Source organism: Myotis nattereri, assembly GCF_964212035.1.
Source record: "Myotis nattereri genome assembly, chromosome: 16".
Taxonomy (NCBI): Eukaryota; Metazoa; Chordata; class Mammalia; order Chiroptera; family Vespertilionidae; genus Myotis; species Myotis nattereri.
The window spans coordinates 25,815,641-25,831,123 of record NC_138091.1 but is presented as its reverse complement, the minus strand read 5'-3'; the positions used below and the strand labels follow the sequence as shown (position 1 = coordinate 25,831,123).

Here is a 15,483-nt window from a genome sequence, read left to right as displayed (position 1 = left end):
ATCCAGTCTCAGCTCTTGAGCCAAGTGTTCAAACTGAACAGACGTTGTACTTGGCATCAATATTAATTAAGACAATATGGAATACTGCACTAGCAGTTAAGGCTCAGCTATCCAGAGTTCTTTTGCGTCTTTATTAAATGTTAATCCTCCCATTAGAAATAAGAAAGAGGAAGAAGATCTCAGAGCAGCTCCATCACCTTGGTTACCTGTAGCCAGTCCTCAAAGCAGAGATATTTTAATGAAACCCACCGAAGTGGAGGCAGTGACATTGAAATGGATTAGCAACTTATTAATAGAACCAAACATGTACAACAGCAACTTTCAGACACAGGAATCCATGCAGGGAAGATCTGAAGAAACTGACAACAGTGTGAAGATATAAACAGTGGTCCTGGTGGCAATAGGAGACATGGTGATGGACCAGGCAATGAGATGAATTCTAACCATGCACACCAGTCAGCTGGGAGCCCTGGCAGTGAGGTACAAACAGAAGACACTGCAGATATTGAGACCTTAAGGAAGAAATTGAAGATGATGATCATGATCATAATCCTAAAAGCTGTTGTGATATAGATATTCATGACAAAATTAGAAAGTCAAGCAAACATTTGCTTAGGGAATCCCATGGTCCATCAGAAAGAAGTGGGACAAGCAATAGAATAGGAAAGGACCTGGTTTTTAACACTGAGTCAATACTATCAGTAGATAATCAAATACAAATGCTAAATGCCTGTTCACACTCTGAAGACCCAGAACATGATATTTCAGGGGAAATGACTGCTTCTTCTACAGTACAAATAACTCAGGAATCTTCTATTATATGCACTGAGGACTTCATGGGAGACTATTGTGAACAGATTTAATTGTCAACAGTTTACTGGTCCACAGCATCACCACCTCCAACACCACGGGCAAATATGATCATATGCTAAGCGCAAATAATGCCAGTTACAGTAGTTCTCAAGTCAGTGCAAAATTAGGAAAAAAAAATATGGCTGATTTTGATGGTGAAGAATCTGGGTGTAAAGAGGAACTAGTTCAGATTAATTTACATGCAGAACTAACATTTCATCTCCAAAAACATTTCCCCAATTTAGTATCTATTTACCATGAACATCTTAGTCAAGGGCCTGCAGTTCATAAACATCAAATTCAACAGTAATGCTGTGACAGACATTAATTTGGATAACATTTGCAAGAAAGGAAACACTCCATTGTGGGATACAGTCCAAGATGATGATGCAATTCATCTTTCTGAAGGCTTAATAAATGAAGCAGAAAAACTTCTCTGTTCCTTAGTATGCTGGTTTATGGATAGACAGATTGGAATGAGATTCACTGACAGTTCCCTTAAAAATTTAGGAAACAAGTAAATAAGAATTCTTTAAAATGTTATGCATTATTCAAAGGTCATTTTGTGTATTCTTATCAACTAGGTGTGGTAGATTTCGTAGCATTTAATATACTATTACCAACCTATTTAGTAATTGTGGTTTTCATATTAGGGCTTTTCACTCATAAGGTTCATATTTTATCACTCACTCTTGCTTTTTTAGCATTTTCTGGCACTATTGATTATAGATCCCCTCCAAGAGAAACAAAGGAATAATAATTTTTATTCTTTTCCCCCTTTTTATTGAATTTGTTAGGGTGACACTAGTTAACAAAATTATACAAGTTTCAGGTGCACAATTCTACAACACACCATCTGTGTACACTGTATTATGTGTTCACCACCCTAAGTCAAATTTCCATTTATCAGCATTTATCCTCCTATACCCTCCTCCTTCATCCCTCCCCCTGGCAATCACCATACTGTTGTCCATGTCCATGAGTCTTTTTCTCTTGTTTTTTGTGGGTGTTTTTTGTTTTTTTCTCAATACCTCTACTCCCCCGATCCAGCCCATCCACTCCGACATCTGTAAGCCTGCTCTCTATTATGAGTCTGTCTATATTTTGCTTGTTATTTCATTTTGCTCATCTGGGTGGATATTTTGTGTCTAAGGCTTCTGTAGTGCATAAAGAATTAGGTTTGTGTTTTTTTGTCTTGTTTTTTCAGTGCAAATTCTACTGTATATTTATATAGTACTTATGGGGGCTCAAATGATTACCACAAATTTCTTGATTTTCGGTTTTGTTCCACTGGTACAACAATTTCAGGTTTCCCTTGTCTCATACTGTTTTGATAATGTTGTTCCATTCTCTGGTGTAGTGAATTCAGTTATTAACTTAAGATATTTTATATTATGTATTATATATAATGTTATATTTTATTAATGTTTTCAGCTTACCTCTACCCAGGCCTGATACGTCTCATTTTACTGAATATTTAAGTTCTTTAAAATATATATTTTTTACTTAATTGAATTAGAAAAAGTATGTGCAATATTTTTTTCCACTTTTGGTCTTTAAAGGGCTATAATTTGAACAATCACAGTAGGAAAACTGCTTGTTCATGAAAGTGGAGGAAAACACTAATAGACCTCTGTTAGTGGATCAGTTACCTCATGTGGCATATGTTCTTTAAAAAGAAATCTTTGAAAGGCTGAATATTTCATTATTTACATAGGTATTATAACAGTTAATTTTAACATGTTAACTGTCTTTTAAAAGTCTTTGTGAAACAAATGGACATTTTAAGTGGCTATAATAATTTATATTCCCCATATGTGCATCTGCATACCCCATGACCCACCCAGATGGTCACATTCAAGAATGTTCATAACAGCACTATTCAAAATAACTAAGTATTTTTGTATAGCTATCCAATGCCAAAAGAAGAGTTGAAAGAAAAATTAAATTGTAGACTGTTTGTTGAATGAAATAATATATAGCAATAGCAATGAATGAACTACTACTGCACGGACTAGTGTGCATGACCTTCGGTGTGGATGAATCTCACAAACACAATGTTGAGTGAAAGAAGGCAGATATAAGAGAGTATATCTCTATCATTCCATTTATATAAAGTTTAAAAACAGTTAAACTATTGTATTTATGTCAGTATTATGGTTATTTTAGGGTTGTTAATGACTGGAAAGAGGCACGATGAAGGGCTCTGGTACACTGGGAATAATTTACTTCGTGAAGTGGGTGCTGGTTGCACAGGTATGTACATCACCGAATATTTTGAATTCTCACTTAGATTTATATATGATTTTGTTATGCTTAAATAAAAAGAAAAAGCTAGCCCAGCCTGCATGGTTCAGTGGTTGAGCATCAACCTATGAACCAGGAGGTCACAGTTCGATTCCAAGTCAGGGCACATGCCCAGGTTGCAAACTCAATCCCCAGTGTGGGGCATGCAGGAGGCAGCCAATCAATGATTCTCTCTCAGTATTAATGTTTCTCTCTCTCTCTCTCCCTCTCCCTTCCTCTTTGAAATCAATAAAAATATTTTTTTAAAGAAAAAACTACATGAAAGATGAAAAAAATGAAGTAAAAAAGCAATCCAAACTTAAGATTACCATATACATTTTTAAAGAGTCACTGATATATTTTTGTCATATATTATCAACCCAGAATATCAAATTTCTTTTAAAAACCTTTGATTCACATGAATGAATCTTGCAAATACTATGCCAAGTGAAAGAAACCAGTCATAAGAGACCACATACTGCATGATTCCATTTATGTGAAATGTCCAAAATAGGCAAATCTACAGAGACTGAGAGCAGATTAGTGGTTGTCTGATTGGGGGGTGGGGAGGGAGGCGGGTGTGCATGAGGGTGCGTGGGGGAAAGGGGAAAGAGGGAAATTAGGAAATAATAGTTAAAGGTTTTGAATTGTTTTTAAAATTATGGTGATGGTTGCACAACTTTGTGACTATACTAAAAACCACTGGCCGAAACCGGTTTGGCTCAGTGGATAGAGCGTCGGCCTGCGGACTGAAGGGTCCCAGGTTCGATTCCGGTCAAGGGCATGTGCCTGGGTTGCGGGCACATCCCCAGTGGGAAATGTGCAGGAGGTAGCTGATCGATGTTTCTCTCTCATCGATGTTTCTAACTCTCTATCTCTCTCCCTTCCTCTCTGTGAAAAATCAATAAAAATATATTTTAAAAAAAAACAAAAAAAAACCACCCACCGAATTATACATTTTAAATGGGAGAATTGTATGGTATGTGACTTATATCTCAATAAAAGTTACCAAAGGGGGGAAAAAGCTTTCATTCTGAAACCACGTGTCATCTCCAAATAATGGCATTAGGTACACATTTTATTTCATGAAACTATAACTTTTTTTTCTTGTTCTAATTAAGCATGGTAAGAAAAAAACAATAAAGACTAGCCAGGTTTTCTAAGACATGTAATAATGAGAGCAATGAGGCCAACATAAATCAAATCAAATACCAAGTAATTGTTCATTTCCAGGGTAGCAGATAATAGTTGATAAATTAAATGTTCAAGTTTTAATATTTCGCTTAACCTGTGGGTTCAAATCATGTGCCCATAAGATTTCTTTATTAGATACTTAATAAAATAGTAAAATGTATTGCTTTAATTTTAGTGTTTTTTTCTCTACCTTTGTTGCCCCTTTCCTGAAAATTTTGTAAAATACTCTGAGAAAGAGAAAGAAAGAGGGTAAAGGAATGGTCTCTACAACAAATCATCTCTAGCTCAGTGCTGTCCAATGTTTCTGCAATGATGGATACATTTTATTATGTATGTGCTCTCCAGTACAGTAGCCAATTGCCACATGTGGCTATTGAGCCCTTGAAATGTGGCTATTGCGTGACCAAGAAGCTGAATTTTAACTGTATTTAATTTTAATTAATTTAAGGTAAATTTTAATTTAAGTAGCACATGTAGCTAGTGGCTACCATATTAGACAGCGCAGATTAATACGAACACAATTAAGTATCAGTCTAAAGACAACTCTATGCTTATAGTACTAAGAATAATTCACAAAGAGTACTGAAGCTAAGTTATATGTTTAGCAAACGGATAACAGACAAAAATCAACTTTACAAACTCACCTGGCCATCTTCCATTTTAGCTTTTGGATAGTTGAGGATTAGTTTTGTAGCTTGTTCCCATTTTGCGTGTGTATCTTCCCAAGCCTAAAAGGAAGGCAATTACCACTTAAAAGCAACTTTAAACCTAGAGCTAAAAATCAATCAGTAATAGGTCTCAAACTTGGTGTATATCATAAACATAATATCCTACTATAGCAACATGCACACATCTTAGATTTTCTTCAAATGCTCTTCCCGGTCACATACGCATAACATGAGGCTTTTAAAATTGAGGGTGGGGGCCTAGGAGGGATGCATACCTCAGTGTTTCCTGCAGTGGGATGCTCAATGCGCCTTAGTAGTGCCATCACTCTTTTCTGAAGTGCTGTTCTTCCTAAACAAAGACCACACGAAATCAACCTATTGCACTCAGAGCCTTGCCTGCCAATGGAGAACCTGGCAAGCCCAACCCAAAAGACAGAGTAGGAGGAGTGGAATGAATGCTTCAGATGATAAAGCTGAACATTTCCTTTTACCTCCCTCACAGGAAAGGTATTTCACTTGGACTCCACAAATGTCCACAGCATAAAATAGCTACTCCTACCTATATTTTCTCAAAACATGTGCCAATGTGTTTTAAACTTCATTATACAGGGTGGGGCAAAAGTAGGTTTATATTTGTTTGTATGGAAAATAATACAATTAAAAATAACATGCCCAGCCGGCATGGCTCAATGGTTAAGCAGCAACCTATGAAACAGGAGGTCACGGTTTGATTCCTGGTCAGGGCACATGCCCAGGTTGCAGACTCAATCCCCAGTGTGGGGCGTGCAGGACGCAGCCGATCAATGATGTTTCTTATCATTGATGTTTCTCTTTATTCCTCTCCCTTCCTCTCTAAAATCAACAAAAATATATTTTAAAATAATAATAATAAAAAATAAACTGTTTCATGTACTCACAACTGTAAATCTACTTTTGCCCCACTATGTATACAATCCAGGCCAAGTACATCATATAATCTATAACTACCAGCAATTTATACTGCCAGTTTTTAAACAAATGTAGATTATATTGAAAATTCAGTGAAACGTTAATAATTTCAAGTGCTATTTATTTTCACCTTACCTGTGTAGAAAAGAATTTCAGGTAAGCTTTCTGAATTAGCCCTGTAAACTTGCTAAGTAGTCACCTTAAATACATCCTTAAATTTCTAGCACAAATATCATGACTCAAGGCAGACTGAGTAAAAAAAAAATTATCCATATTTACCTGTTGACATCATATTGCTAACAGAAGCAAATTCCATGAATGTGTTATAGTTGGGCAAGAAGTTGTGCACCGATACTTCATCCACCCCACACCGAATATCCGCTTCCTCACAGAGGTGGCGGAAACAGGACATGGCAACCAGAACAGCTTCAGTGTCAGGGCTCCACAGAAACATGTACAGGGCCACTTCCAGTTTGGTTTGGGCTTGTCGGCATATCGGTGGGGTTCCACTGCACCCTGCTGCACTATCCTGGGAGTCAGGGGTGGGAGGTATATATTTTCAATGTAGGTAATTTTATTTACAAAACCCAACAATGCAGCAAACTGTTTAACACATATACATATATACATATACACAATAACCCACAAGAGCCTTCCCCTTTAGTAATTATAGAAATTTTCAAACCCCAAATATCTTGTTTGAATAAGAAATGAGATTATTTGGACCAACATAATGCTACTATCTGTCCAATTTCAGATTGAGTAAGTATTAGCCTATTTTAAATTCCAGAAATGTGGATTAAGTCTAACATGGACACAAGTAAAACAGCCACAACATAAACCTACATAAAAATGTAAGCCACTTCCCAGTCAATTATAAAACAAAGGAAGAGGAAATGACAGTAAAGTCTACCCACTGGAGGGAAGAAATAAAATAAGCACATTCAGTACTGGCTGAACTGAGGGCACAAACAAGAACTAAGTATCACTTTAGAAGACATACTTGATTCTGGATTACACATTCCCAAAGCATGAAATCCTCATTTAGGAAACAAATGTAAATTTTGCAGGCAAAGTAGACAATCATAAATGCCAAACCACTTAGTTCTTATATTGAAAATTAGAGATTAAAAAAGCTTTAGTCTGAAAAAGAAACTCATGTAATGATTTTATTTATTTATTTTTTTTGCTTATACTATGATTTACTTTTAAAAGTAATTACACGCACAAACATAAATCACAGAAACATCTATATATATATATAAAAGGCTAATATGCTAAGTGTCTGTCTGACCAGTAGCTATGATGCGCACTGACCACCAGGAGGCAGATGCTCTTGTCACTGGTGGTTCTCAAGTGACGCACCCAGAAACCAGAGAGGAGGGAGCCTGATTCCTCACAGGGCCGTGCAATTCCACCTTCAGCTGTGGGTTATGTTGTTGTTGGGGCACTGTCAGCCCCGAAACTGGTTTACTGCTCACTTATATTTGTGTTCCACACCCTGTACGACAGCAACTTTACAGAGTGCCCTCTCCCACTCCGGGACCCCTCAGGGAATGTCAGAGAGCCAGTTTCGGCCCCATCCCTGCAGGCCAGACTGAGGGACCCCACCTGCCAGAGGAGGGACCCCACTCGCTCTGCAGACGCCCTTAAAGCCACGGCGCCACCCCAGGTGTGACCAGCAGGGAAGGACCTCCGCAGGTTGGCTCCAAGGCGTGTCTGGCCCATCTCACCCAGTCCCACCCAACCAGCCACCTTCTAATTAATTTCCTTTCAATGTGCACGAATCTGTGCACTGGGTCACTAGTTTATCTATAATGAAGCAAAATGCTTTCTCTCCCAGTAAATTTGTACTTTTTAAAGTTGGTACAACTTTTAAACTTCTGGGATTTAAATGGTCTTTCTTATGGAGTAGTTTATAATAATTATACCTGTCAGTTATAGCTTGTAAGTGTCAAATACTTGATTAAATACTGTTTTAAACATGATCCCATTTAATCTTTAAACTATTCTGGAGTAAGAATTATTATCATCCCTATTTTAAAACTGAGGAATTGAGCCACAGAGGTTAGGAACTTTTGTCCACCAAGAGCTGTGATAGCACTAGAATCTAAGCAGTTCTCTACCATGCTATATTACCTCATTGAAATTTATCAAAGGTCACTCAGAAGAAAATACAGAGCACAGATGATGACATGAAAAAGTACAAAAGAAGCTGCTTACCATGGATGAGTTTCCTTTTCCCTTCCGGAGAGAGGCTCCAGGAGTACAAGTACGGAGTAACTCTTCATGATCCATGGGCATTTGACTGGTATTTCCACTTGAAGGAATGTCACATCCTATCCCATAAAGGAACAGAAAGTGACAGGAGCTTCTATCTGCCTGCTAGAAAGAATAAATAAATAAGCCTTTTTGAAGCACTGATAATCAAGAGAAATAAATACTTACTATGCGTTGTCTTCCTTTTTGAGACTACCCTGAAACACCTCTCCTCACTTTAAGGAACATTCACCAGAAACCTAGTAGTACAAATAATGTTTGCTCAATGTCTTTGAAATGCCTCTCAGTTTTCCACCCTTGAAATCATTAAAACAGCAGATTCTAGAAGTGCAAATTAACATTTCCCAGTCTAACATGGGCACAAGTAAAATATCAACATGATTTATAAAGATTTTCTCCTATAACATTTTATCATCTGCCATTTCAGAGTAATTAGAAGTTGACTCTTTTGAGATTAAGCTCCTCTGGACCAGTAAGTAATTAATACGGGTATATATGCCAAGTATGTCACAAGAGTGACTGCACTGATTAGATTTACTACTGGATTACTTAATGCTGGATTACTCCGGAGAATTATACCATAGGCAAGGGCATGAAACTATGAAGTCTAATGTTCTTTCTTATTTTAGGAATGTCAGATTCCACTATTTTAACACAGAAAGATAAGCCAGATGTGAATAAACACAATTCACCATTAGCCCATCTCTAAATAAAGAAAATGTGATAAGCTGCATGGTATACTGAAAAGCATATTAGTCTGTTACATTTAAGATTTCTCATAGCTATGATTCTAGAAAAGGATAAAAATTCAATGAATCCAATACTCCTAAAACTATGCCATAATAGAATTTTTAACTAACTATAGAAACTTTATATTAAAAGAAATTTAAGGCTCTTCTCTATCCCTCAAAACCTGTCACAATGCTTCAAAAGTTCATAATCGAACTTTTCACTCAGCCCCAAGGAAGAAGCTTCCTGATATTTTCAAGAGGTGAAACCTTGATGGCAGGAATATAAATAAACCTAGGTTGTGTGTTTCCTTCAGCTTCTTGATAGATAGCATTCCCTGATCTAGTATAGCCATAAAATCCAAATCTTAGGTATGAACTTTAGAGCAGAGGTAGAATATGCTCTTCAATCTATTTTGGTTATAGCAGCCTCCACTCCTCGTAGGCCTGCCCCCACAGAGACCTGCTTATTCGCTCAATTAGAATTAGTCAGGATTGCAACTCTAAAACCAAAGCCTCAGAATAATATTTTATTTTTCCTACTTCCTCTTTTTTTAAACTGATTTTAGACAGAGAAGAAAAGAGAAGGGGAGAGAGATAGAAATATCGATGTGAGCAAGAAATATCAATCGGTTGCCTCTCATATGCACCCTGAATAGGTTATCAAACCCACAACCCCTTGGTGCACAGGACAATGCTCTAATCAACTGAGCCACACCAGCCAGGACCTCAAAATAATTTTTAAATGTTGATTTGTTAGCAATTACTTCCCTTAAACTTTGTGAAGGAGGGAGGAGCTAAGTAGAACTGACTTGGCTAATAAACATTTGCTTAATTTTTTCCCCATTACAATTCCAAACATTCTTCCCTTTTTAAAGATGTCATTTTGCTTACCTTATTTTTAAGAAGAAATTTATTCCTGCAGATCAGAATTTCCCGCAACCATTTGAGAATTTCTGTGCTACTAAGCATTTGATGGCTAGTTAATTTCTTGCAGATGTAAAAAAGCATTTGTGAGCTGCAATAATATGAAGTTCATTGTTATCAGCATTGTCAATAAGTAATACATATAATAATAAGTATGTAATGACATTCTCTCATAATAGACACAAGTTTAGAGAAGCTTATTCTCCGTTCTGAGATGTGTTTTAGAGAAATGGTTATCAAAATGTTAACAGTGTGATAATCAAAGGGAATAAATCTACAGATTATATTTTTTTAAAAGTCAAGTACTTCTACACCTCTTATCCCCCAAACTCCCAATTATTTTGTCCATGCATCTAATCCTCATGGAGGACTCAAAAAGAAATGAGAGACCATGTGCTATACAGCACAGACTGGAGTAAACCCAGTACTCTAGAGCTGCAATACCTTCAAACAACTGCCTACAGACCAAATCAACCCATCATTTGCTGTTGCAAACAAAATTTTAGGGGAAACATGGCCATACCCATTCATCTACATTTGTCTGTGGCCGCTCCAATAGTAGAAATGAATAGTATGACAGAGACTATCTGGCCCACAAAACCTAAAATATTTACTTCCTGGCCCTTTAGAGAAAAAGTTTGCTGATCCCTAGACTGAAGTTGTAATATCCAATGTGGTAGCCACTAGCCAGCCACCACTTATGGCTACTGAGCACTTGAAATGTGGTTTGTCCAAATTAAGATGTGCTCTAAGTGTGACACACATAAAATTTTAAAGACTTTAGTCAAAGATCTCATTAATAACTTTTGTATTGATTACGTAGTGAAGTAATATTTTAGAGGTATATCCTGGATTAAAAATATATTAAAATTAATGTTCCCTGTTTCTTTTTACTTCTTCATGTGGAAGCCGGAAAACTTTGAAGTACATGTGTGGTTCACATTGCATTAGTATGGAAGAGCACTGCTCTTGGTGGAGGACTGAACTCAGCTGCCAAGTGACTTAGTGTACTCACTTCTATGGTAAGATAATGACAAAACCTGAGGCTAAATTTTCCTCAATGTACTCCTTTTTGTGCTCATTAAAAGGTAGTAATTTGCTCTCTGAAATCAATAAAGATATACTTTAAAAAAAAACTTACAAAAAAGGTAGTAATTTATATAACATAAGAAAGAAATTATAAAATATTGTATGTTTTTACCTTCTAGGCAGATGTTTGTCATTAATTCCCTCATCAAAAACAATGGTTATTAAAAAAACTTACAAAATCATAGTTTATAAAAGCAAACTATTAACATTACAAAATTTTAAAACTCTAAGCTTATAACTGCACACAGTCAATTTAAAACACAGTTGTAATTACATAGAAATATGTAATAAAAGAGATTACAACATATATCAGTACTTATGGTTGGGTAATAAAATGTAGAACAATTAAAATTTTTTTTCTACATTGCTGTTACATTGTTCCCAGAGTTAAAACAAGAAATATTCTAACTAATAATTTCAAGTCAAATAACAAACAAAATCACAAAACCTCTGGAGTTATAGGTGAATAAAGTTTTACAATAAATCAAGTACTATAGAGTTAATATTTAAAGACAAGAAATAAATACAAAATAAAATTTTAAATTGAATTAAAAAATAAAAGTCCAAATACCTAATTTCCCAAAATGTTTCTACAGGAGCATCAGGGTTCCACAAATCAATGCTATCTAATTGATGAAGAACCAGCAGAGCCTGAATTTTTAAAAAGAGAAACAAGACTTACTCAAAAAACTTTTGGTAAACGTAACATTGGACTATTTATTTTATAAATGCTAACAAATCAAATTTAATTGTAGCCTCAACATACAGTGTAAGGCAAAAGAGAAGAACTCTGAGAACCCAGATCTCCAGGAAACAAGATACATATGTAAATAAATAACTTTATTTGTATGATTCTTATTTAAAATGGCATACATGCAGGAAGTTACGTGACTGATGAATTCAGAACACCAATATATACATGTAAAAATTGCTTTATAATATGAATAATTTCAATTAAGTATCAAAGAATTCTGTGGAACATAAAGTTAATCCCCAAGTAAGAAGAGCTTGCCAAAATTAATACACACAACAATTATTTTACTTCTAGGCCAAAAGAAAAAGTAATCTTGCCACGAATTCTATTGGAATAGAGCAAAACAGACTTTGCATTTCATAGCAGAGTATTCATTCTAAAATATTTCTTTTTAAAAAATACATATATTTTTATTGATTTCAGGGAGGAAGGGAGAGGAAGATGGAAACATCCAGGATGAGAGAGAATCATTGGTCAGCTGCCTTCTGCACGCCCCACACTGGGGATGGAGCCCGCAACCCGGGCATGTGCCCCAACCGGGAATTGAACTGTGACCTCCTGTTTCATAGGTCAATGCTCAACCACTGAGCCACGCCAGCTGGGCTCATCCTAAAATATTTCAATTTGAATTGGAATTTGGCCTCACAGAACATTAACAGGAATTAATTAATTAATTAAAAATATACAACTAATATACAAAAAAACTATTATGAAATAAAGCCATCAAAAAGTTTATATAAAGACTCTTCCTTCAGACCAGCCCTACCCTAACTCCACCTCCACAGTGCTTCCCCCAGAGGCACACTGTTGAGCTCTAAACATTTTCTCAGTCCTTAGTCTGCATATTTGGCAATTCTTTACTCGGCTCTTACAGCATCTTATTACAATTCCAATGAAACACTGTTTGGAACAAATAATGAGAATTGATTTCTTCTCTTACAGCGGTTCTCAACCTGTGGGCCGCGAACAATGAAAATACATCCTGCATATCAGATATTTACATTACGATTCATAACAGTAGCAAAATTACAGTTATGAAGTAGCAACGAAAATAATTTTATGGCCCTAACCGGTTTGGCTCAGTGGATAGAGCACCGGCCTGTGGACTGAAAGGTCCCAGGTTCGATTCTGGTCAAGGGCATGTACCTTGGTTGCGGGCACATCCCCAGTGGGAGGTGTGCAGGAGGCAGCTGATGGATGTTTCTCTCTCATCAATGTTTCTAACTCTCTATCCCTCTCCCTTCCTCTCTATAAAAAAATCAATAAAATATATTAAAAAAATAATAAAATAATAATTTTATGGTTGGGGGTCACCACAAGATGAGGAAATGTAGTAAAGGGTCGTGGCACTAGGAAGGTTGAGAACCAGACTTAAAACCAAATCAAGTGCATAAACTGCAAATAGCTGCACTGATAATCTGCCTCAAATCAGTAAAGTTATTTAAATGCCCACCCCTGGACTACTTTATAACTCCAAAAATTATAAATGATTAAAGGTTACACCTCTATTACCTTATCCCTAACATTTTTACTGTCAATACTTTTAAATACATACTGAAAACTGCTATTCAGTGAGAGACTCTTAAAAAATTATATAATTTATAACTCATATCAAGGAAAAACAGCACAAATTAACATTCAATTTTGTCACTATTGTGCAAAAATTTAATATAATTTACTGACAAAATTTTAAGTGGCAAATTCTCTGTTATTGAATGACAAAATATTTTTTGAAATATTGGGAAAAAATGTTAGCCTTTTACCTGAGTTAATATAATTGTTTTCCTTTTCACGTTCCCTTCTGTTTTTTCGTTTTGACATATATTTTAACAGAGCTATAAACATAGTATACTCATCTGACATTTCATACTTTTCCATATTGCTGGTGAGCTCCATATGTTTTAATGGATATTTAAATGGATAGTTCACCAAATTAAAATATCATTCTCTTATCATTAAATATTAACCCATTCTCTTATTAGTGAATATTTAAAATTCTAATAGCCTCCTGTTATAAACTAGAGGCCTGGTGCACAGATTCATGCACTGGCGGGAGGCATGGCCAGCAGGGATCAGCCCCTGCATTGAGTGTCTGCCCCGTGGTGGTCAGTAAGCATCATAGTGACTGGTCAACCAGTCATTCTGGTCGTTCCGCTGTTAGGTCGCTGGGCTTTTATTATATAGGATAAGAGCAGTAAGCACATCTGTGTAGCTCTTTCCTTTTTAAATTGTACCCAGGATTAAAAAATATAGGAAGGGAATTATAAGCACACACACTAAAAAGGCATTTGCATAGCTCCTGCCAAATATTGTCAAATAGCCTTCTAAAAAGATGCAAGGAATATACTAATTTATAGGACCAACAGCAATGTATACAAATATAAGCATTTTGGTAAAATGAAGTATACAGCTTAAACAATAAAGTAGCAAATCTTAAATGTATAGTGCAATGAATTTTCACAAATGTATATACTCATGTATCCAGTACCTAGCTCAACATTATCAACACCCAGAAGCCTTTTTTACATTCCCTTCCAGTGATTAGGCCTTGACAAAACTAGCCACTTTTTAATTTCTATCACCATAGATTATTTCTGCCTGTTTCTTACAGCATGTTCTCTTTTGTGTTTGTCTGTTTTCTCTCAACATTATGTCTGTGAGACTTGTTCATGCTTTGCACTTAGCAGTTCACGTTTTCACTGTTGTAATCAGTATAATGAATATAACCAAATATAACCAATTTATTCTACTGTTGATACATTTAAGTTCAATTTTTGACTACTACAAATTATGCTGCTATTAATATTTTTGTATGTCTTTTGGTAAACATATAGATGCAGTTCTGTTGGGTACATACCTGTTGGGTGAAATTGTTAGGTCCTATGTTTAACTTTTTGTTATGAATTTCTAGCTTAATTTTACTATAGTCATAAAAATAATTCTGAATAACTCCTTTAGAATTTGTTGAGACTTCATGCTCAAGATACACTGAATGTTCCATGTGTACTTAAAAAGAAAGTGCAGCCCTGGCTGGCGTGGCTCAGTGGATAGAGTGTTGGCTGACTCACCGAAGGGTTCAATTCCCAGTCAAGGGCACATATCTAGGTTGCAGGTTCGATCCTGGCCCCAGTACGAGTGTGAAAGGCAACCAACCCAATGTGTCTCGCTTACATCAATGTTTCTCTGCCTTTCTTCTCTCTCTTACCCTCCCTCTCTCCTTTCCACTCTCTATGAAAAACAATGGAAAAAATATCCTCAGGTGAGGATTAAAAAAAAAAAGAAAAAAGAGTTTTTATTGAGTGTATTGCTCTATATATGTCAAATAGGTCTTATTTGATAGTTTTATTGTTCAAATCTTCTATCCCTACTATTTTGCCTGTTTATTCCATCAGGTGCTGAGAAAGGTATGCTCAAGTACCCGACTACAACTGGATTTATCTCTCTCTCTCTATTTACATGTTATATTTTGAAGCTTTGTTATTAGGTTCATATAGAGTTTATTTCCAGATGAAGTGAACACCTTTGTAATAATGAGATATCCCTCTGTATCTCCAGTTTTTTTGGGTTAGTATGTATGGCATATTTTTCTATCCTTGTACTGTCTACCTTCCAATGCCCTTATATTTAAGCTGTTTCTCTTAAAAAGACCACATAATGCCCTAACCGGTTTGGCTCAGTGGATAGAGCGTCAGCCTGCAGACTAAAAGGTCCCAGGTTCGATTCCGGTCAAGGGCATGTGCCTTGGTTGCGCGCACAT

General features: G+C 36.1%; 1 protein-coding gene across 2 annotated transcripts in view; it reads right to left on the bottom strand.

Moving 5' to 3' along the window:
* NF1 (neurofibromin 1) overlaps positions 1 to 15,483 on the bottom strand; it is a 238,183-nt gene that overhangs the window by 127,724 nt on the left and 94,976 nt on the right. For both annotated transcript variants that reach the window (XM_081109596.1, XM_081109597.1), the window contains 6 exons: positions 11,544 to 11,623; positions 9,851 to 9,974; positions 8,172 to 8,333; positions 6,228 to 6,477; positions 5,276 to 5,349; positions 4,977 to 5,060 (listed from right to left, as the gene is read on the bottom strand). In XM_081109596.1, the coding sequence (XP_080965722.1) occupies positions 4,977 to 5,060; positions 5,276 to 5,349; positions 6,228 to 6,477; positions 8,172 to 8,333; positions 9,851 to 9,974; positions 11,544 to 11,623 (774 nt within the window). The remainder of the gene's footprint in view (positions 1 to 4,976; positions 5,061 to 5,275; positions 5,350 to 6,227; positions 6,478 to 8,171; positions 8,334 to 9,850; positions 9,975 to 11,543; positions 11,624 to 15,483) is intronic.